Source organism: Diplotaxodon limnothrissa, linkage group LG15 (assembly GCF_057381915.1).
Source record: "Diplotaxodon limnothrissa isolate DT_005_m linkage group LG15, D_limnothrissa_male_GT1.1, whole genome shotgun sequence".
In the NCBI taxonomy this organism is placed as follows: domain Eukaryota; kingdom Metazoa; phylum Chordata; class Actinopteri; order Cichliformes; family Cichlidae; genus Diplotaxodon; species Diplotaxodon limnothrissa.
Window position 1 is genome coordinate 27,081,278 of NC_140610.1, and position 20,623 is coordinate 27,101,900.

Consider the following 20,623-nt stretch of genomic DNA (forward strand, 5'->3'; position numbering starts at 1 on the left):
CAGGCACATTTACTTTCACATGTTTTCTATTAGGAATTAATTTGTGTATATACATACATATTCTTTGAATCGTGATCATGTAAAACAGAAATAGATTTTAAAAATGCTTTCTTATGATTTAATGTCAGAAATGAGACACACTGCTAAGACAAAAAAATAATTTTACTGGTGACATGATAGAAACAGCTTGACATTACTGACATGTTGCTGTCAATACAGAAAGGATTAGACACAGGTGTATTTCTGGAGAAAAAAATTTAAATTTTGGGTTTGTGGAAAAGTTGAAGCTTTAGTGGCTGAAATGACAAATGCATGTGAACATAATCTTAAAAAGTGAAAAACACTGACGACGTGAGCAGATTTTCCTTCTTTAGTGAAGCTGGTGTGGCGTGGCTGTGATGTGCTCACTGTTTCATGCTGCAGCAGGGACATGTAAACACTTTCTCTTCACTGCAGAGCTGAAACTACACAATCTCGTCTTCTTCTCCCTCCTCTTCCTCACGTGCGCGCGGAGCCTCAGACATGTGCACGTTAAATTCACAGAAACGAGACAAAGAAACAAAGCGGCGGCTCTGGAGGCCTCACCATCGTCTCTTATTGTCTTCTTCCTGTAACATTTCTCTCCTCGCTCTCGTGAGCCCTCCTCCTCGCCCCCTCCCCGCAGGGCTGATGAACCCGGGGACTCCTATGCGGCGAGGTTGTAAACAGCCTCTCCAATAAAGAATTTCAGGGCGGGGCTAAAAGGCAGCACCCACTGCCTCCTCTTCCTCCCTCCTTTGTTGTCGCTGCAGGTTAACCCTTTAAGCAGCCGCATCATTATCATCACCACAGTCGTCATCGTTCTGACACGTGTGGTGGAAGTGATGACATCCTGTCTAAGTCAGACAAAGATGCACCTTCAGCTTCACCTGCTGCCTCACAGCACCTTCAGGTCGGCGGTGGCGGCTCAAACACATCCTGGATGTCAGAGAAGCTGCAGAGATGAAAGTGGAACAGAGGCAGCAGGCCGGGGTGATGTGAGTTCATTTTCAACTCCAAGTTCAGTGAGGTTGTGAAGTAAAAAAAGAGAAAAAAGGGGGAAGGAGGGGGGAGAAAAACACAGACGGGCGATCCGTCCATAAAAAACGGTTTCCAGGCAGAAAACAGTCGCAGGCTTGTGCAGTAGGAGGCTGAGCTCAGCTGTTTGCAGCATGAAGTCAGAGTGCAGAAACCACAGCGCGCGCTCAGTGAGCCATGTCCCAGCTCTGCAGCAGGAAACTCACCTGGACCTCACCTGAACCTCAGCGCTAAGCCTAGAGACACAAGTCTAGAGACACAAAGGAGAATCTGTCTTCAGGGTGACGGCACCCTCAAACCTCCTCAAATTTAAAAACTCTCCAAACTCAAGAGAGGAGGTACAGAGGTAGAGGTGCAGAGATTTTCAAGTATTCAAGGACACGTTTTCACTTTACTGATTATAATTCATAGAAACACTGAGAGTCTGAATCATGACATCACACACATGTAATAAATCTTTGCATTTTTAGTGACCATGGTTCACTAAAGTGAGTCAGTCCTATGTTAAAATTTTACAGCAGAAATAAACATGTTTACAGCCTGATACACCAACTGTTTAGTCTCTGTAAGTAATTTCCTTCTTCATAAAACTGCCGTTAAACTTTAGTTACAGAATAAAGAGAAAGCAAAAGAGAGGAATAAGCAAAAAAAGGGTATCACTATATACAGGTGGCACAGTTTTATATACTGAAGACAAAGGAGACCAACAGTTTATCTTCATATCAGAAGTCAGAGACAAATATCACAATTGGCTTCAGTTTGCATTATTAGGGAAGTGGCTTCTTTGACTGACAGGTGGCACGTAGCTGCTAGCTGTCTGCCATCTTCACCCTGAACTGGACCTCGGGACCGTGTTTGTGCTGTTGGAGTGTTTTAAAGCATTTTTCCTGACATTAAAAATGCTCCATGTCATTGGTCATTTTTAATGACCTGGCTGCTGTGAGGTTGCTGTACTAACAAACCGTCTGAGCAGTAAAATTCTAGGATTTCATCTCTAAAGTGATGTCCTGTAAACACAAGACTTTTCTGCAACAATAAAGAGTAACATGAATACAAGTATAATGTTCTTACAACAGAAATGTAAAGTACTTTGTTTTCACATACCTGTGAAGAGAGTAAAGTTTTTTTTAATATATAAAATCTTTTCTAGAAGCAACTCTGAACATGTGAACCTTCTGGAGTGAAAATTTGCGATAACGATATAACTGATGATATAATTGACACTAGACAAAATACTTTACAGCTCCACAACTTTATTAGTGCAAAAAAAAAGAAAATCAATGTATTTTCACTTAAACAAGCAGCTGTTTTTTTTTTATGTGCATTAAAGTTATATAAAAATGTAACAGTGCAAATACAAATTCCTTGCTGACAGTTTAACCAAAAGGCATTTCCAGTGGAAATTGGCCAACATATCCTCGGCATAAAAACATAGAAACAGCTTGACATCACTGACATGTTGCTGTCAATACAGAAAGGATTAGACGCACGTGTATTTCTGGAGAAAAAAAATAAAATTTGGGTTTTGTGGAAAAGTTGAAGCTTTAGTGGCTGAAATGACAAATGCATGTGAACATAATCTTAAAAAGTGAAAAACACTGATGACGTGAGCAGATTTTAGCTGCTTTTTATGTGCATTAAAGTCATATAAAAATTTAACAGTGCAAATGCAAATTCCTTGCTGACAGTTTAACCAAAAGGCATTTCCAGTGGAAATTGGCCGACATATCCTCGGCATAACCATGTAAAATATCCACAAATAGAGCCGTAATGCTCTGACAAGCCATCAAGCGGTGCGGGTTCGTAGCAAAGTCGTACTAAAGCATTTGACAGATTTTTGAGCGCCGTGTACGACATAAAATTGTTTCGAGGTCAGTAAACACAACCAGAATTCATACATAGGGCACACGGGATTATAAGGGGCGCTGTCGATTTTCAGAAAAATCAAAGGATTGATTTTAAGTGTGCCGTATTTTCCAAAGAACACGGTAATAACGACGGCCCGCTAGCATGCTCTACCAAAAATAGTGCTTTGTTGTGTATCTGACGGACGAAAGCTAAACCAGTTCCACACCACTGAAGTTGCAGCATTTTTACAAACCAATTCTTCAGTTTCATTCAACGATCCGCTTTCGCCCTTCTCATTCTCCGTCGCCGCCATGCTTTTTCCGCCATGTGCGTATGAAAACAAAGGCATTGCGCATGCGCGTTTTGCCCATATTCTATCGCGATATTTCATTTTCTTATCGTTGCCCAACATTACACCGCTATTACCGTGAACAGTATGATATGGCCCAGCCCTAGACTCAGTTTCCATGTCGGTTACAGTTTGTGAACAGCAGGTAGAAATCCTCGGCTCCACGGGAGCAGGGGTGCACATTACTGCAAGGTCAAAGGTCATTCCTCCTCCCAGACTTCCAAGAATTACAGCCCCCCATGGCAATGTTCCTACAGTCTTTAATGGGCGTCCACTGCCCGGCTCAGGTGTGTCAGACTGTTTGTGTTCGCACATGAGCTGACCTCCAACCAAACCTGACCCAAACAAACCAAGCTCAGCGGGTTTCGTCTGGTTTATTTAACCACTGACAGCTGCTCATAGGTTAGGATAGTTAGTTTAAGGCTGGAGATCCACTCGACTCACACAGTGATGAGTTTAAAGAGCTTTGATGAAAAACTAAAACTACAACTCTGAGACCAACAAAACAGCAGCAGGGTTTGTGTTCAGCCGCTGCGAGCAGGTGAATGCTGACTACAAGAAGGTCAACACAGTCAGTGTTCAGCCCACTGCATCTGTTGCAGACGAGCTTAACAACTTCTATGCTCGTTTTGACGCAGACAACAGAGAGCAGATCCTCTACCCTCAGGAGGACAGTGAGGCTGCAACTTTAACTCTGAAAACAGAAGCTGTGAGATGGACCTTTAAAAAGGTAAATCCTCACAAAGCTCCAGGACCAGACGGCATCCCAGGCCGACTACTCAGAGTGTGTGCAAACGAGCTGGCAGAGGTGTTCACCAACATCTTCAACCTCTCCCTGAGGCAGTCAGTGGTCCCCACGTCCCTCAAAGCATCCACCATCATTCCCGTTCCCAAAAAATCAGTGGTCTCCTGTCTGAATGACTACCGTCCTGTTGCACTGACATCCGTCATCATGAAGTGCCTGGAGCGGCTGGTCAAAGGTCACATCTGCTCCTCCCTCCCTGACACACTGGACCCTCTTCAGTTTGCCTATCGGACAAACAGAGCCACAGAGGATGCCATCGCCCTGGCAACGCACACCACCCTCACTCACCTGGAGAAAGGGAACACATATGCAAGGATGCTCTTCATCGACTACAGCTCGGCATTTAACACCATCATCCCCTTGAAACTTGCCACGAAGCTCGTCGACCTTGGGCTGGGAACACCGATCTGCAGATAGATTCTAAACTTCCTCACAAACAGGCCCCAGGTGGTGAGAGTTGGTAAGCACACGTCCTCATCACTCATCCTAAACACAGGTACGCCACAGGGTTGTGTGCTTAGCCCCCTCCTATATTTCCTGTTCACACACGACTGTGTTGCTAAACACGACTCCAACATCATCATCAAGTTTGCGGATGACACAACCATCATAGGCCTCATCACAGACAATGATGAGACGGCCTATAGAGAGGAGGTGATGGCACTGTACAAGTGGTGTCTGGAAAATAACCTGACTCTCAACATCAGCAAAACTAGAGAGATGATAGTGGACTACCGGAAACGACCAGTCAGAGAACACCAGCCCAGCCACATCAACGGTGTCAAGGTCGAAAGGGTCAGCAGCTTCAAATTCCTTGGAGTCAACATCACTGGGGACTTCTCCTGGACCCTTCACACAGACACTGCTATCAGGAAAGCTCGCCAGCGGTTTTACTTCCTGAGGAGGCTGAGGAAGTTTAGCATGAATGCCAACATCACCTCAAATTTTTACAGGTGTGCAATTGAGAGCTTGCTGACGAGCTGCATCACAGTTTGGTACGGAAGCTGCTCTGCCAGCAGCCGTGAAGGCAGCAGAGCACATCACTGGTACGAGGCTTCCTGCCATTCAGGACATTTATCTCCAGCGATGCCTCCGTAAAGCACACAGCATCATCAAGGACCACAGCCACCCAGCACATCAGCTGTTCTCCTTGTTACCATCTGGCAGACGTTACAGGAGCCTGTCTGCTCGGACTACAAGACTTAAAAACAGTTTTTACCACCAAGCCATACGACACCTCAACCACAACACTTAAACACACACAACACAGCACTCAGAAGCTACCCTGCAGCTTCATGAGTACTCTGTTTAATCTGTACTGGTCACTTCACTTTATTGTTATTGATATTTATATTTCTGCTGCTCATTCCTGTGCAATATCCCATCTGCCCTCCCGTCATATTTCTTTTCAAGATTTTCTTATTTAATCACTAGTGTACATATATTTATATTTATAGATACATATATATTTAGTCATCTTTTCTCTTTTACCATGTCTCTCTAATATTTTGCTCCTTACTATTTTTCTATTTTTTTTTATTATTTTATTTTATTTTATTATATTTTCTCCTACTGTATCATGCTGCTGAGTGACTGCTGCTTGTCAAACACATTTCATTGCAATGTTGACCCTGTGCTAACTTGCATATGACAAATAAAACTGAAAACTGAAACTGAATGCTGCTGAAGGTGACTGCCTGCAGCAGAAAACGGCTCCAAGTTTATTTCTAAGGTTAGTTCTGAGCCCGTTCCTGAGTTAAGCTCCTGACCAGTGACCAGTGTTGGCGTGCCGTCAGCTGACGTGGTCTCTGTCACACATTAAAGTGAACTGATTAAAGTTGTTTCTTTACTTTTCCAACACACCTGGCCTCCTCTGACTGGCTGTGGCTGCTCTGATTGGTCAGAACCGCCTCAGTATACAGGGAGTGCAGAATTATTAGGCAAATGAGTATTTTGTCCACATCATCCTCTTCATGCATGTTGTCTTACTCCAAGCTGTATAGGCTCGAAAGCCTACTACCAATTAAGCATATTAGGTGATGTGCATCTCTGTAATGAGAAGGGGTGTGGTCTAATGACATCAACACCCTATATCAGGTGTGCATAATTATTAGGCAACTTCCTTTCCTTTGGCAAAATGGGTCAAAAGAAGGACTTGACAGGCTCAGAAAAGTCATATAGTGAGATATCTTGCAGAGGGATGCAGCAGTCTCAAAATTGCAAAGCTTCTGAAGTGTGATCATCGAACAATCAAGCGTTTCATTCAAAATAGTCAACAGGGTCGCAAGAAGCGTGTGGAAAAACCAAGGTGCCAAATAACTGCCCATGAACTGAGAAAAGTCAAGCGTGCAGCTGCCAAGATGCCACTTGCCACCAGTTTGGCCATATTTCAGAGCTGCAACATCACTGGAGTGCCCAAAAGCACAAGGTGTGCAATACTCAGAGACATGGCCAAGGTAAGAAAGGCTGAAAGACGACCACCACTGAACAAGACACACAAGCTGAAACGTCAAGACTGGGCCAAGAAATATCTCAAGACTGGTTTTTCTAAGGTTTTATGGACTGATGAAATGAGAGTGAGTCTTGATGGGCCAGATGGATGGGCCCGTGGCTGGATTGGTAAAGGGCAGAGAGCTCCAGTCCGACTCAGATGCCAGCAAGGTGGAGGTGGAGTACTGGTTTGGGCTGGTATCATCAAAGATGAGCTTGTGGGGCCTTTTCGGGTTGAGGATGGAGTCAAGCTCAACTCCCAGTCCTACTGCCAGTTTCTGGAAGACACCTTCTTCAGGCAGTGGTACAGGAAGAAGTCTGCATCCTTCAAGAAAAACATGATTTTCATGCAGGACAATGCTCCATCACACGCGTCCAAGTACTCCACAGCGTGGCTGGCAAGAAAGGGTATAAAAGAAGAAAAACTAATGACATGGCCTCCTTGTTCACCTGATCTGAACCCCATTGAGAACCTGTGGTCCATCATCAAATGTGAGATTTACAAGGAGGGAAAACAGTACACCTCTCTGAACAGTGTCTGGGAGGCTGTGGTTGCTGCTGCACGCAATGTTGATGGTGAACAGATCAAAACACTGACAGAATCCATGGATGGAAGGCTTTTGAGTGTCCTTGCAAAGAAAGGTGGCTATATTGGTCGCTGATTTGTTTTTGTTTTGTTTTTGAATGTCAGAAATGTATATTTGTGAATGTGCAGATGTTATATTGGTTTCAATGGTAAAAATAAATAATTGAAATGGGTATATATTTGTTTTTTGTTAAGTTGCCTAATAATTATGCACAGTAATAGTCACCTGCACACACAGATATCCCCCTAAAATAGCTAAAACTAAAAACTAACTAAAAACTACTTCCAGAAACATTCAGCTTTGATATTAATGAGTTTTTTGGGTTCATTGAGAACATGGTTGTTGTTCAATAATAAAATTATTCCTCACAAATACAACTTGCCTAATAATTCTGCACTCCCTGTAGTTTTGCAGTAGTCTGAAACATGTCTGCAGGTTTCAGTTGTGCAGTCAGACCAGCTGACCTCATCGACCAGCGACACACCCAGCCCTATTAAACATGTGTGAGGGAGAGGAAGGAGGGGGTGAGGGGGTGGGTGGGGTCACTCAAATGTAGGTCAAACTCCATCCGTCATCCTGTACAAGGCGGGCGGCGCACCAAACGCCCTCAACACATACACTGTACAAATGTTTTCTTTTTCTGTGGTGCTGCAGAGGGGGAAACAGAGGCTCAGAGCAGGGGCCGGACCGAGGGCTCTCAGAGACCCCTGTTTTCCTTCCCTCCTTCTCTTACTTTGTTTCCTTCTCCTGGCCTTCTTCACTTCGTCCTCCACGGTCAGTTCATCAGTTTTTATTTTTTTGCTTTAGCTGAGTCAGTTGATTCCAGGCCAGTGTAAACAAACATTTCCTGTGTCGCTCATTTCCTGTTTGGCCACTTTAATGACGCCTGGTGGATGGTCCTGGTGTGTGACAGAGGGAACAGCAGAGCAGACATCAAACTGCAGACGCATCATCACAACAACGCTCACAAGAACCGGGTTTAATCCTCAGAACTTTACACTGAACTTAAATGTTTTCATATTTGAAGCTCCAACTGTGATTAAAATAGGAATCAATACAGAAACGAGGGAATCAGATGGACAAAAACAACCCCTCTGATTCTGTTTTTACAGTTTAAGTTTTGAAATGAAACTGTATTTCCTGTTTTCCTCTCAGACGTGCTTTAGTCTTTAGTCTTCATGCAGCGGCATTAAGTTTGTTTTTTTTTTTTGTCGGGATTAAAACTGAGGATAGAGTCTGAGCTTCAGAGCAAATCAAAAATACATCAAACCTTTAAGGCTTTAAGGAAGAAATTTCATTTATCTACGTTTTAATACGGACATTAAACAGGTAAAAACATTCCACAGAATATGAGTGTTTGTATTTGTTCTTGTGTCACTTTCAGTTTTGGGTCTGAATATTTGAGTTTCTGCTACATTAAAAAAAAAGTGTTTCAAGCTTCTTTCTCTGACAGTTTGTGATGAAGTTTTGGTTTAATCTCTGCATCCAGCAGAATAGAATCAAAGTCTGTGACTCTGAAGAACCTGAATTTCTTCTTTGATTTCAGTCTTTTTTTAAACAATGTTTTTAAAATATGCGACACAAACATTAAGTTTTTCTTGGTTTTAATTTAATCTGATTTAAATTCTTTACAGCAAACAGACATTTTCCTTTTTTTCTGAACAAAATTTAAATCTGCACTTTACTGAAATAAACCCTGAAATTATTCATTTCTTTGGAGCACCAGAATGAAAGAAAAAATCTTTGAATTTCTTTGAAGTCAGTGGTTTTTAAATAAAATCTTCTCATTTAAATCTGACACACTGAGACGTTTAAGGTCAACTGGTTTTTGTTTGGAAATCAGTATCAATAATTCAGAAAAAAAGATGTTTGTAGTTTTGAGAAGAATCTTTTCCTGATTAAAAAATAATAATTCTACTTTTGGGGAAATTAACGAAATATGGACGGTATATTCTGACCTGCAGTCTGATTTATTAGTTTATCGATCACTGATAGATCTATCCTACCTCAAGTTTTATCCTCTGAGAGTCAAACTTTCTGCTTCTGTGCAGTTCACGTTCACCAACCTTAAACACAGCAGAAACAAAGTGCAGACGTAGTCGATAAAGTTTTACTGACATGAGAACAAAGATTATTATTTCATGAGGTAAAAATGGCTTAAAAGTCTAGGTTGAAACTCAGTCTGAGAATTTCATGTCCTCTGATTTTTAATTTCTAAGTTTGTTTAAATAGGGGTCAGATGACAGAGATCCTTTGCAAAGAGCCAAGTTTCTTTCCAGGAACTGTGGAGTGAAATCTGGACTTCTTCCAGATGTTTAGTTTGTGATGGCAGGGGAGTTGATGTGTTTAAGGTCCACGCGGAGTTGGCTCTTTGAGCGCTGAACTCACAGTTTTCAACAGGAAGTGTGGTTTTTTTGAAAGTTTTTTTTTTTTTAAAGCTGCAAAAACACAAGCTAACAGTCAGCACACAGAACTGAGCCGAGAGAGCTCATCTGTTTCCTGAGGATTATTTGAATATTATTAGAGGTTAAAAAGACAGACCTGAAGCCTCTCCAGTTAAAAGATTAATGCAGTAGTCAGTTATTTAAACTACTCGTTTAGTGTGACTTCTTATTTTCTGAATCTACAGCAATGGTGATGGTACGCTGCAGGTTAGTACTTGAGTAAATGAACGATTTCAAACTCAACCGGGAAAAAACAACCTGAGACTTCTGAGGCTGAAACAACAACAACCTTGCAGTACCCAATACACTCCCATGTTAAAACTTCACAGCAGAAATAAACATGTTTACAGCCTGATACACAAATTGGTTGTTCTCTACAGAGAATTTCCCCCTTCATAACACCCATTTTAAACTTTTGCTACAGAATAAAAAGGAAGTAAAAGAATAACCAGAAGGGTGTCACTATATGCAGATTACATAATTTTACACATTGAAGAACAGAGTCTAACAGTTTGTTTGGGTTCATATCAGAAGTAAGATACAGATATCACAACCTGTTTAAATTGTATTAAGGCTTAAAGTTTGCATTATTAGGGGTGTGGCCTTTTTGACTGACCGGTGAATGACAAAACACAGGTGCCAGTAGCTGCTAGCTGTCTGCTAGCAGATACCTCAGCTAATTAGAGTCCCTGAACTGGACCTGTGGGCTATGTTTGTGCTGTTGGGGCACTTTTTAATGATCTCACTAATAACATGGATGCTGTGCAATCTCATCCAAATATGGTGAGCACTGGAAACAAAATGGCATCAAAATGAAATTAAAAAAAAAAAAAAAAAAAAGACTGAGGATTGGGAAAAACCAAAAGGTGATGTGACAGAAGCGAGCTCTGTCTTATACACGATGGTTACGATCATGCGTTTAGAAAGAAACAAAGCTTCTATTTTGTCAGATGCTTGGAGCTGGTGACCAGGCTCCTTGTAGACATTTTTGTACATCGTCTGCTGCGCCAACCAATACAGGAAGTACTACTCACAAAGTACTGAAGCTGAGATGAACCAGCAGGCCTTGAATGCAGTACGATGGCGTTTATGGCACACAGAGAAATTCAATAAAACATTTACAGCTCAGAGTTCATCTGAGGACTCGATGCCAGTGTCAACCAACTGTAAGTGAATGCAACACAAAGCTTCTTTGATGGCTACTCTCTGTAGTATCACCATGGCAACCTGCCCAACACTGTAATGTTACCCTAGCAACAGCTGTGGTAAATGAAGGTGGACAAACAACTGGTGAAAACAAATGAATGAAGTTAAAAATGAAGCATGAGATGCTGATGTTACTTTATTGTATTTGATTCTACTTTCATTTTATTTTTGTTTTCTGATTAACTCAAATGACCTGCAGAGGAGAGGCCATAGCAGCAGCGACTCGATGGAGCGAGCACACCTGAAGTCAAACAGTTGGCTCAGGTTGCCTCAGACGTCTTCTAACTTGGATGTCTTTACATAGTTTTAGAAACCAGCTGCAGCACATCATCAGAGAATTGCTATCCCAGAAAGAGCTGAGGAGAGCCCCAGATGAGGGGTCACTCAGCAGCCGCGGAGCAGAAGCCAGGGGGGGGTTGCAGTGACGCGCCCGTGAGCTCCGTCGGCAGGCAGCTGTGCCTGTGACCGAGCCCCAGGCCGAGAGGCTGACAGCACCCCACCCCCGAAGTGGCCCGAGTGAGCCCCAGGCTCCAGGCCCCGACAAGCAGCCACCAAGGAGTGAGCCGGTGTGTACCTGGACACCCATCCCCGGACACACTGTAATATCCTTTATCTATCCAGGTGAATGTCTCATTGAGATTTAAAACTTTTCCAGTGGCCATCATGGCAGCAAAAGTTACAAGACATAACAAGTAAAAAACAAATACATTTATATGTAAAAACATCATTAAGAGCGACATTAAAAACAGTCACACTGACTAGAAGAGTTATTCTCTCTTTAAAATGGACTTAAACTCCATTTTGTTCCTTCTGTAGATAATTCCAAGAAACAGGCACAGCGTATTTCAAAGTCTCTTTTCCTATGTTCTGTTTTGATTTTAAGAAAAAAAAAAAAAAAAATCATTTGTATGACGTTGTGAGAGTGAAGACTATATTGGTTGTGGTTTTTACACATATAAACACAAAGATAAGTTATGAGCTAAACCTGCACAATTCAGGGGTTTATAGTAAGAAAACATTACAAAAGGTCACGTGTTGGCCACAGTTTCTTCTTCTGCAGGTGGAAACCAGAGGTGAGCAGTTCCGCTTCCTCAGGACTGACACAAGTAACAGACCAGAGTAAGACCTGAAACACTGCTTCACCTTTAACCTTTGGTTGGTCAACAGTTAGGGTTAGTACAGCTGTTTCTGCTGCTGCTGCCGCCATCTGCCCAGCAGCAGAGACAGCTGTTCACAATCATTTCAATCATTGAGGTCAAGATATATTAACACGGCGCAGACTGTACATGAAGTAAAGGTCACCCTGTGTCAGATGGAGGTCAGCTGAGGTAAATAAGTCCTTAGCTCCTCCTCTAAACTACAGCTGCCTCCACCCTTCATACTACAACCGCAAGCTGTTTTCTAGCTTCTGAAGCCAGAAGATCTCAAACTCGCCCAAAAAACATTCAGCTGCAGAGGGAGGAGGAGGAGCCACAGAATCAAGCAGCCAAAAGAAGCTCTGAGCTCAACTTTTCCACAAACATCTGGCCAGCTGCTCGGCGCTGCTGCTGTAATGGACCTCAGCAGTTTCAGTGTGTGCTACCTGTAACAGGCTGCTCTCCATTAGTGTGATTGAACATCACCTCCTGCTGGTCACTCTTAGTCAGTGCAGCACTCCTGTTCATCCATGGCACACAGGGCAGTCCCCTGGAGAGTCACACAGTCTGCTCAAATATTCAGGACAGCAAGTTTAACAACTTTAAATCTACACAATTTAAAAGCTCTTCCAGCTCCATCCACACACATGCAGAACTACACCCTCATCACATGCCACACATCCATTAGTCTTCCAGGTACTGCGTGCTCCCCGCCTGCAGATACCATTCCCAACCCGATGCTGCAACTCTCCATCAGATCCTGTTGTTCAAACTACAAATCTTTTCCTCCTTTAGAGAGATCTCTCTCCTTTTTAGGAAACGCTCTGATCAAATTTTCTTCCTATTGACAGAAAAATCTGTTTTAATGCAATTAATCAAAGACAAGAGCAGCCCTTTTAGGTTTATTAAAAATGTCTTTGGTTTAAACAAAAACACGGAGGTAGCAGAAACAGCCAAATGTCCCACAGATGCTGCAAATTCTCAGCTCTTCCTACTTCGCTGCCGTTTCCTGTGTGAAGCCCGGGTCCCGACTGAAGCCTCAGCCGTCCTGGGTGATGTCCGGGTCCTCCTTGGTGACGTCCGGGTGTTGAGTGAAGCCTGGGCCTCGGGTGAAGCCCCGGCGGTCTCAGCCGAAGCCCCGGCATTGGCCTTGCTCTTCCCTCTGTACAGTCTGGTGTCAAAGATCCTCCTCTCCACACTCAGGACCTCCTCATAGAGGCAAAACGGCTTCACGTCCAACATGAAGGCGAAAAGCTGCAGCAGCCAGATGAAGGAGCGTGGCAGCGTTGCCTCCACCTCCTTGTAATGACTGTTGTAGCACCTGCAGGAGGAGGCAAGATTTAAGTGTCAATGCATCTTCATGGGAACGTTTGAACAGATGAGGGGAAATTTGGCATTATGATGTGGGATCAGTTTGTTGTCGGGCCTAGTCACAAGTTTGAGGTCTTCCAGGAGATCTCATTCAGCAAATCAGTTTAAAACCCACTAATGAGCATCGAAGGAATCGAAGGAGCTTGGAAAGAAAAGCATCTGGACTTCTTTAAGTTTCTTGAAGACGTTTCGTTCTCATCTGAGAAGCATCTTCAGTTCTAAGAGCAATTGTTGATTCCCCAAGAGAAAGGATGCCCCAAATGTCTACATTTTGGACAGAGAATGTCTTCTCTGGTTTGAAAGAGGAGTGGAAAAAAAAAGCCATCTATGGTCGTGTCCAAATTCATGGGCTGCATCCTCCTGAGGACCCAGCCTTCACGATCTACGTGGGCCGGGTCCTCAGAAGGTTGGGTAGGCCGGAAGTAAACGGCTGGGGAAATTGGATGGTCTAGCCTTCTGATTAGCGTCACCGCTGTCTCGGTGGAGTTTAATAAACTCAGCCGTCTGCTCCTTGCTGTCTAAAATATAACAGGACACTGGCGTAAACTCTCAACCGTCTCACACTTCTGTTTAATCAGTTTTCTGTTTGACGTTTATTCAGCTGTGTGAAGATCCCGGAGGAACCCACCCGGGGGATTAATAAAGTTTTATTTTATCTAATCTAATAACTTTAATCTCAGCCAAACCGATTTACTCACAAACAAATAAAACACTGAAAAAAGCCCAACAATAACATTTTTAGGTTGTCTAAGTGACTTATATATTACGTTTAACCTGAGTAGCGAAACTCTGCGGTGATCTGAAAATGATGTGCCGGGAGTTGTGCTGTTCTCGGCGGCTTCAGTGACCCTCGAGCTCCCGGCTTCCTATCGAGCTGGTGGGTAGCAGATGCTCCGAAAACGTTGAAGCACTTTTGCAAATATGCGATATCTTGATAAACCGAGCAGATATTTGATGTTTACATAAGTACTTTCTCGCCTGAAAATATGTTAAAAGTTCATTTTGTGACCCAGAAAGATTAGTACGAGTAATTTTAAAACTTAGTAGCGGCCGCCATTGTTGGAAACTGGAGTTTGGCTGGGCCGCGCTATGAATTCTGGGATATGGTAGGCCACGAAGGACACACCCGACCCATCCTTCAAATTCGGGAAAAGGAGGACGCATTTGTCGGCTGCTTTCGGAGGAGTCTACGGATTTGGACAGCCTTCGGCGCGTCGCTGTGACGTAATCGGTCTACAAATGCGGCCTCGGGAGGATGCAGCCCATGAATTTGGACACGACCTATGTCTACTGTGAAAACCATCTTTAAACAGAGGGCGGGGCTTATGACACCAACTGTCTGCCATCTATAATCCAGTTTTGAGATCCTTCCCAGACACTGACATCCGGGGCCATTTGACTTCAGTAAGAACTGAAGAAGCTTCCCAAGAAATTTAAAGTCCAGACGCTTTTCTAAGCTCCTTAGACTATGATGACCTGGATGACCGAAACCCTTCACAGACATGAGGTAAGAAGCGTCATTCTGTAAGCGATCGAACCCAGCGTCCAGTCTGTGAGGCAACATCAGTCCAACCTTCATGACATACAGAACACCAGTACATCTCCATATATCACCGCTTTGTCATCACCCTGAGGGGGAAACTTCAACCAGCCAGTGAACGTCATAGAGCTCACAACTCCTAACCATCACATTACTCCACCACGCTTGGCAGGTAACTTCCTCCTCCACCCAATTTTTTTCTTCCTGACACTTCACACTAAGATTCTTTGTTCATGCATCGCTATTTTCAGTCCTCTGTCATCAGCTCAGTTTAAAATGACTAAAGCCTTAAACGACCAAATAGACTCACCAGAACTTCTGTCCTCTGAGAACAACTTGTCAAAAGATCTCAAGCCAAGATGTGTACTACTCCCTTTACTGGCCATTCTCCAAGGTTTAAAACTATAAATCTCAATTTTTTACTGAATTATTTCATAAAGCTGACTGCTGATGACCAGCGATCTACAAGCGCTGATGTTTATGTCGTGCAATCTTCTATTTTTGCTCTATACAAGCAGCAGTACACTCTTAAGTGTGAAATCTTCACTTTCCTCTTTGGAAGTTTCTCTCTTTGAGGCAAGTTTCTGGAGAAAATATTCCTCTTTGGTCATTTTGAGATTTTTGTGCATTTTGATATTTCAACCTGAGACTGAAGCTGTGAGTGACTCACAAGCAGCGTCTGAGCGCCGGGTGCCAGTACATGTCGTTCAGCGGAGTCAGGAAGTCGTATCTACGGGTCACGACCTCGTCCAGCTTCATGTGGTGCAGACTGGGACCGTCTGATTCCTCCTCGTCCCCCCAGCAGAATATGAAGCTCGATGGTCCTACGTCCTGGAGCCCCGATGGACAGGAAGCCAGCTTCTCGAAACACAGCTGGACCTGCTCTGCAATTCCTGCACAAACAACAGAGGGAGCGTGTCGCATCTCAGGATGTTTTTTCATGTGCTTCAGATTAATTTTGCAGAGAGAAATGAATATACAGGAAAGGACAGGACTTCACCTCTCTTTCACAATAAGATCAGCCAATTAAATTTCTTACTTTTTTTTTTAATCATCGAACACTTTTCTTTCTTGTTTGGGTAAATTTGTTTCTTTGACTTCCACTGCTTCCTGCCGGGGAGAGAAAAAAAAAAAAAAAAAAAAAAAAAAAAGCATATCAGGAACTCTTCATCAAAAACAGAAAGCACGGGTTTAAAAAAAAAAAAATCTTTTTTTTTTTTTTTTTTTTTAAAGGAACAAAAGCAGCTATTAAGCAGCTTCAAATGTCTCCACATCTGCAGGTGTCCGAGTCAGACACCAGAGTCAAACTCACATTATTCACATAAAAACACAAAGAAAAAAAAAAATAAATAAATAAAAGAGCCCATTATTCCTTAACGTAACACACAGATTGCAAACTTCCTGTGTGCAGATACGCCAATGACGTCACGCTTTAAAATCAGGACTAAAATCTGATTTCTGCACACAGATCCACCTCAGGGGAAATACCGCTGATGTCCTACCTGGAGACATTCTGGTCTCTCCTCTCTTGAGCTCGAATCAGAGCGGCCTGCATCACTTTGTACCACCTCCTCAGGTTAAACACCTTACCTGTGGATCCACACAGAGACAGAGTCGCACACAAGCCACGTCTAGAAGGGGTCACGCTCAAAGGTCAAAAGGGCAGAAAAGTTCCAAGATCAGACATAGTTCGTCATCTGTATACAGTCATTCACAAACACGTGCAGTCAGCCATTGATTTTCAAACTGATCATGTTATCGAATAGCTCCTTACATCTGTGCCATGTTATTTTTTTAATAAATATAAACCCAACCTGAGTCCTTCTGTCGTCCAAGATCATTGGACAGATGCCTGAAAGATAGAACCAATCACAGTCAGCACACCTGGAGCCCTGCCGGAGGTCGTCTGACGGCATGAAAGATACGTACCACTCGGTCATGTCGTCCAGGCAAAAGAACAGCTTCAGAGTGACGATGATGAGGGCAGCGGCTTGCACGTCATACCGTGGCAGGGTGGGGTGATTGTGGGGGTCAAATGTGTGGAGCGTTTGATCCATCATACCGGTGTGCTCCAACAGCCTGCAGACCCAGGGGTGGAGCTCATCTGACAGGAAACAGGCGTGTACAGGTACACTGTCAGTGTTTGTATGTAAAGAAGGTCGCCTCCAGCAGAGACCATTATCGGTCAGAACACTGAAGTAGTCGTTACCGGGCAGGTTGACATCGGACAGGTATCTGAGGCTGAGCAGCGCCGGGTGCAGCAGGGTCTGCTGACTGATTGGAGGAAAAGCAGGCAGCTGCAGGAACTGAATGAGAGTCTCGGCCTCTTTATGAACGGCGTGATGAGACGGGACCGTCTACAGAAACCAGGTGAGAGCCAAGTCACGCATCATTACCAGGGCCAGGTAATAAACAAGATGGCGGCTTTCTCACCTCAACTACAAAGATGAGGGAGTCCTTCCCCGTGACTTTCATCTCCTCGGGAAGCTGCTCATAGGCGTTCAAGTACGGGATGTGACCCTCATTCACAAGCCTGCGAAACATCACGTTCATCCAGGTGAAACACACTGGTTAAAACCCCTCAGCCACGCAAGTGCAGGTGGGTGCAAGTGGTACCTGAGCAGGTCGCTGAGCGTCAGCGCCTCACGGCTCCACACCAGAGCCAGGTAGATCAGAGACAGTGTCTTCTTCATGCTCAGCAGACTCTGGCTCCGCTTCTTCCTGGCCGACAGGTAGGTGAGGGTGTCCGAGGAGCCGGACCAAAAACCAGAATTCTCTGAGGTTAAACGAGCAGTCAACTAACGCAGGAAACCTCATCTGGTCATATGACCTGACACTGAAACTTTTACAGGAGCTTCCTGTCAGACTGAGGACGCTTCCAGCACCATACCTGTGTTTGAGCCCGCCGTGCTTGCTGGGTTCGACTCGCCATCTGTGCAGCTGATCCCCTCGCTGGCGCTCTCCAAGTCAGAGCCCACAGCTCTCTGAGGATTTAGATTTAATTATTAAATCTCAAAAAATGAAATAAATCAAATGAAATCAATAACCAAAAAAAATAAAATAAAACTTAGTAGATGAAGTAAAACATAGAAAATCAAATAAAATGATTAAATATACAAAAAGAATACAAATTTTAAAAAAAGTGAAATAAATAAGAAAATAAAGACAAAACTAATCAAAATTAAGGATTAAAAATACACAAATCAAATAAAAATACAAAAAAGAAATGAAAATGGATTAAAAACAAAGGTGAAACTGCCAGGAGACAGATAGATAGACAGATAGACAGATAGATAGATAAAGCTGACAAGCAGTTTCCAGGCACCACCATAAAAACTCACCACTCTGAACTTGCAGCTCCTCACGGGGTCGTGGGTGTAGGCCTGGCGACTTTTCTGCAGGTAACACCTCCACAGAGGACACAGCACATCATCCTGAAACCGTAACACCAGTTAGGCCTCTGATTGATTGCTTTGTGGTTAACAGAGAGGAGACGGACCTTAAATTGAGGATGGACTCCAAGCGCGAGCAGAGCATCGGCCTGGTTCTTCAGGATAAACTGGAAACCCTCGCAGACCATCCACACGTGACCACGCTCTAAGACAAACAGACACGTTAAACAGGATATGACATCATCGATTTATGCTGCTGCTGATCGGACACTGACCGGCCTGCTTCTTGCGGGGTCCTCTGATGGTCGACACCCTGCTGGACAACTTTAAGAAGGACAGGTCCACCACCTCCCGGGTCCTCTGAGGACACAGTCACATGTTAGGCAACAGAATAAGGAGGTCCTCTACACGTGGGCTTAACCACCAACACCATATTGTTAAAAGAAGCATCTTAAAGCATGTTTATGGAGTTCTGAATTCCCTATATCCCCATAACAAATTCATACTCATCCACCTGTGTAGTAAAAAGAGTGTCTCTGAAAGGGCACTGAAGAGACCCTGACACCTCAACCTCCAGTTACAGACCACTGTACAGGTCATAATGACGAAGATGTTTTTACCTCGATCACGTTGTGGCAGGACCTGCAGTAGAAGCGACCCTCGTCCGAAATGCCCCAGTCCACTGCTGAACACTGGGCACAGGGCACCGTGTACTCGGCCTGCACGCGCGCACACATACACAGACACACGGTAATGCTCAGGTGTTTCTGTAAATATTCTAATGAATAAATTAATCTTTCAGTCTTAAAAAAACAAAAACAAAAACAAAAAACGTACTTCATGTTTTTATTAACTTTATATAATACTAAGTGCAATAATCCTTTCTGTCATCGTTGTATTTTTACTCAGTTGTATATAGTATTTGTATTCTATTTTTATCTTATTGTATATTTATTTTATTTTATTCTACTGTATATAGTATTTTATTTTATTCTATTCTGTACAGTTGTGTACTGTATTTATTCTTATTGTATTCTAATTTTTGCCTCATAACTTTTGCACTGTCCACTTCCTGCTGTGACAAAACAAATTTCCCACGTGTGGGACTAATAAAGGTTATCTTATCTTATCTTATATTCGTGCATTCAGCTCTTAATGAACAGCGGAGGAGAAATCAGAGCTAATGTTCACGTTCAAATGCCTTTGAAAACAAATTTATGTACAACAGCTGGTGAAACTGTACAGCAGCGCCCACGGGAAAGAAGGTCAACAATTAAACCTCCAGATCCTAAACACTTCACCCACAAAAGTCTAGACGTCATTAACAACGATTGCTAAAATAATCCGTCTATGTTTATCGGGAATATTTATTTGCGTTTTCATTTGTTAACTTTAAGGCTTCTTTGAGACTTTCTGAGTATTTCGACACACAATGTAGTTAAAATCAAAATTTAAATCAAAACTCATTAAGCGTACACAGTTCACAGGTACTGGTAGAGGAGTTTATTTTGAACATTATGGATAAACTGTCGCTGATATTACGCTAACGGATTTTAATTGAAGAGAACAGTTATTAAATGTGTGCCGATTAATTACTCAACGGCTGCGGAGTCACACAAACCTGTTAAATGTCTGAAGTTAAAGTTGGAGACTGAATGTCGTGCCAATCATCTTAAAACACTAATATTTTTAATTGAGTTTGGTAGGACCAAACTAGCTGACAACTGCGTTCACCGTAGGTTGCGTAAAATGAAACGGCCGGTTTATGAGAGCACCGGGAGACTCACCGTGTGTTCGTCATCCATCCTGAGTAGAAAACTGCAGCTTTAACACGAAACTTTGGATTTTGTCAGCACTTTGTTACAACCGCACGTGCCTCTGGTTGGAGACGCTGGGACTCTTCTTCTTCGCGCATGATTTCTGTGAGACTGAACGCCTCTCTGCTGCAACCACAGGCCAGATTACATACTTCAACTACTTCTACTCAGCTGTAAAATAAAATAAAAATAAATATGCTTTATTTAAATATTGTTGTAAGTAAAAATAATACATGTGCTATACTGTGTTAAATGTGTTTAAAATAACAAATGATAAATGTGTCTTTTATACTTTTTTTTTTTTTTTTTTAGATCTCCTCGTATAAATATACTAAGTATTAATTTTCTGGATGTTTCTAAATCACTTTAGTGAGAGTTTTTCTTCCTCCAGATGATGATGATGATGAGTTCCTGATGTGCTCTGTGTTTCTAAGCGGATTTGATGAGGTCAGAGGTTATAAATAGATGCCAGATGTCTCTCTGATTCTCTTATATAAGGTGACCCCCCCCCACACACACACACACACACACACACATACATACACACACATATACGTACAGACAGAATGATGGTTTGATTGA

The 20,623-nt window shown here is 43.0% G+C and overlaps 1 protein-coding gene across 1 annotated transcript; it reads right to left on the minus strand.

Moving 5' to 3' along the window:
- Positions 1 to 12,816: 12,816 nt before the first annotated feature.
- On the minus strand, positions 12,817 to 20,111 carry taf1b (TATA box binding protein (Tbp)-associated factor, RNA polymerase I, B). Its single transcript, XM_085372671.1, has 15 exons — positions 20,012 to 20,111; positions 18,845 to 18,943; positions 18,500 to 18,584; positions 18,332 to 18,429; positions 18,174 to 18,266; positions 17,723 to 17,816; positions 17,449 to 17,608; positions 17,266 to 17,365; positions 17,042 to 17,189; positions 16,762 to 16,936; positions 16,647 to 16,684; positions 16,335 to 16,422; positions 15,872 to 15,942; positions 15,503 to 15,725; positions 12,817 to 13,242 (listed from the first exon to the last, which is right to left on the minus strand). Exons 1-15 carry the CDS (start codon positions 20,027 to 20,029, stop codon positions 12,903 to 12,905), a joined length of 1,830 nt encoding a protein of 609 aa, XP_085228797.1. The 5' UTR covers positions 20,030 to 20,111; the 3' UTR covers positions 12,817 to 12,902.
- Between the last annotated feature and the right edge of the window lie 512 nt (positions 20,112 to 20,623).

What these genes read in the sequence shown, in the direction of transcription:
- taf1b (XM_085372671.1), bottom strand. An exon ending in GAGTCCATCCTCAATTTAAG is followed by an intron (nt 18,267 to 18,331) that starts GTCCGTCTCCTC and finishes TTACGGTTTCAG; the next exon opens with GATGATGTGCTGTGTCCTCT. An exon ending in CACGGCGGGCTCAAACACAG is followed by an intron (nt 17,609 to 17,722) that starts GTATGGTGCTGG and finishes GTTTAACCTCAG; the next exon opens with AGAATTCTGGTTTTTGGTCC.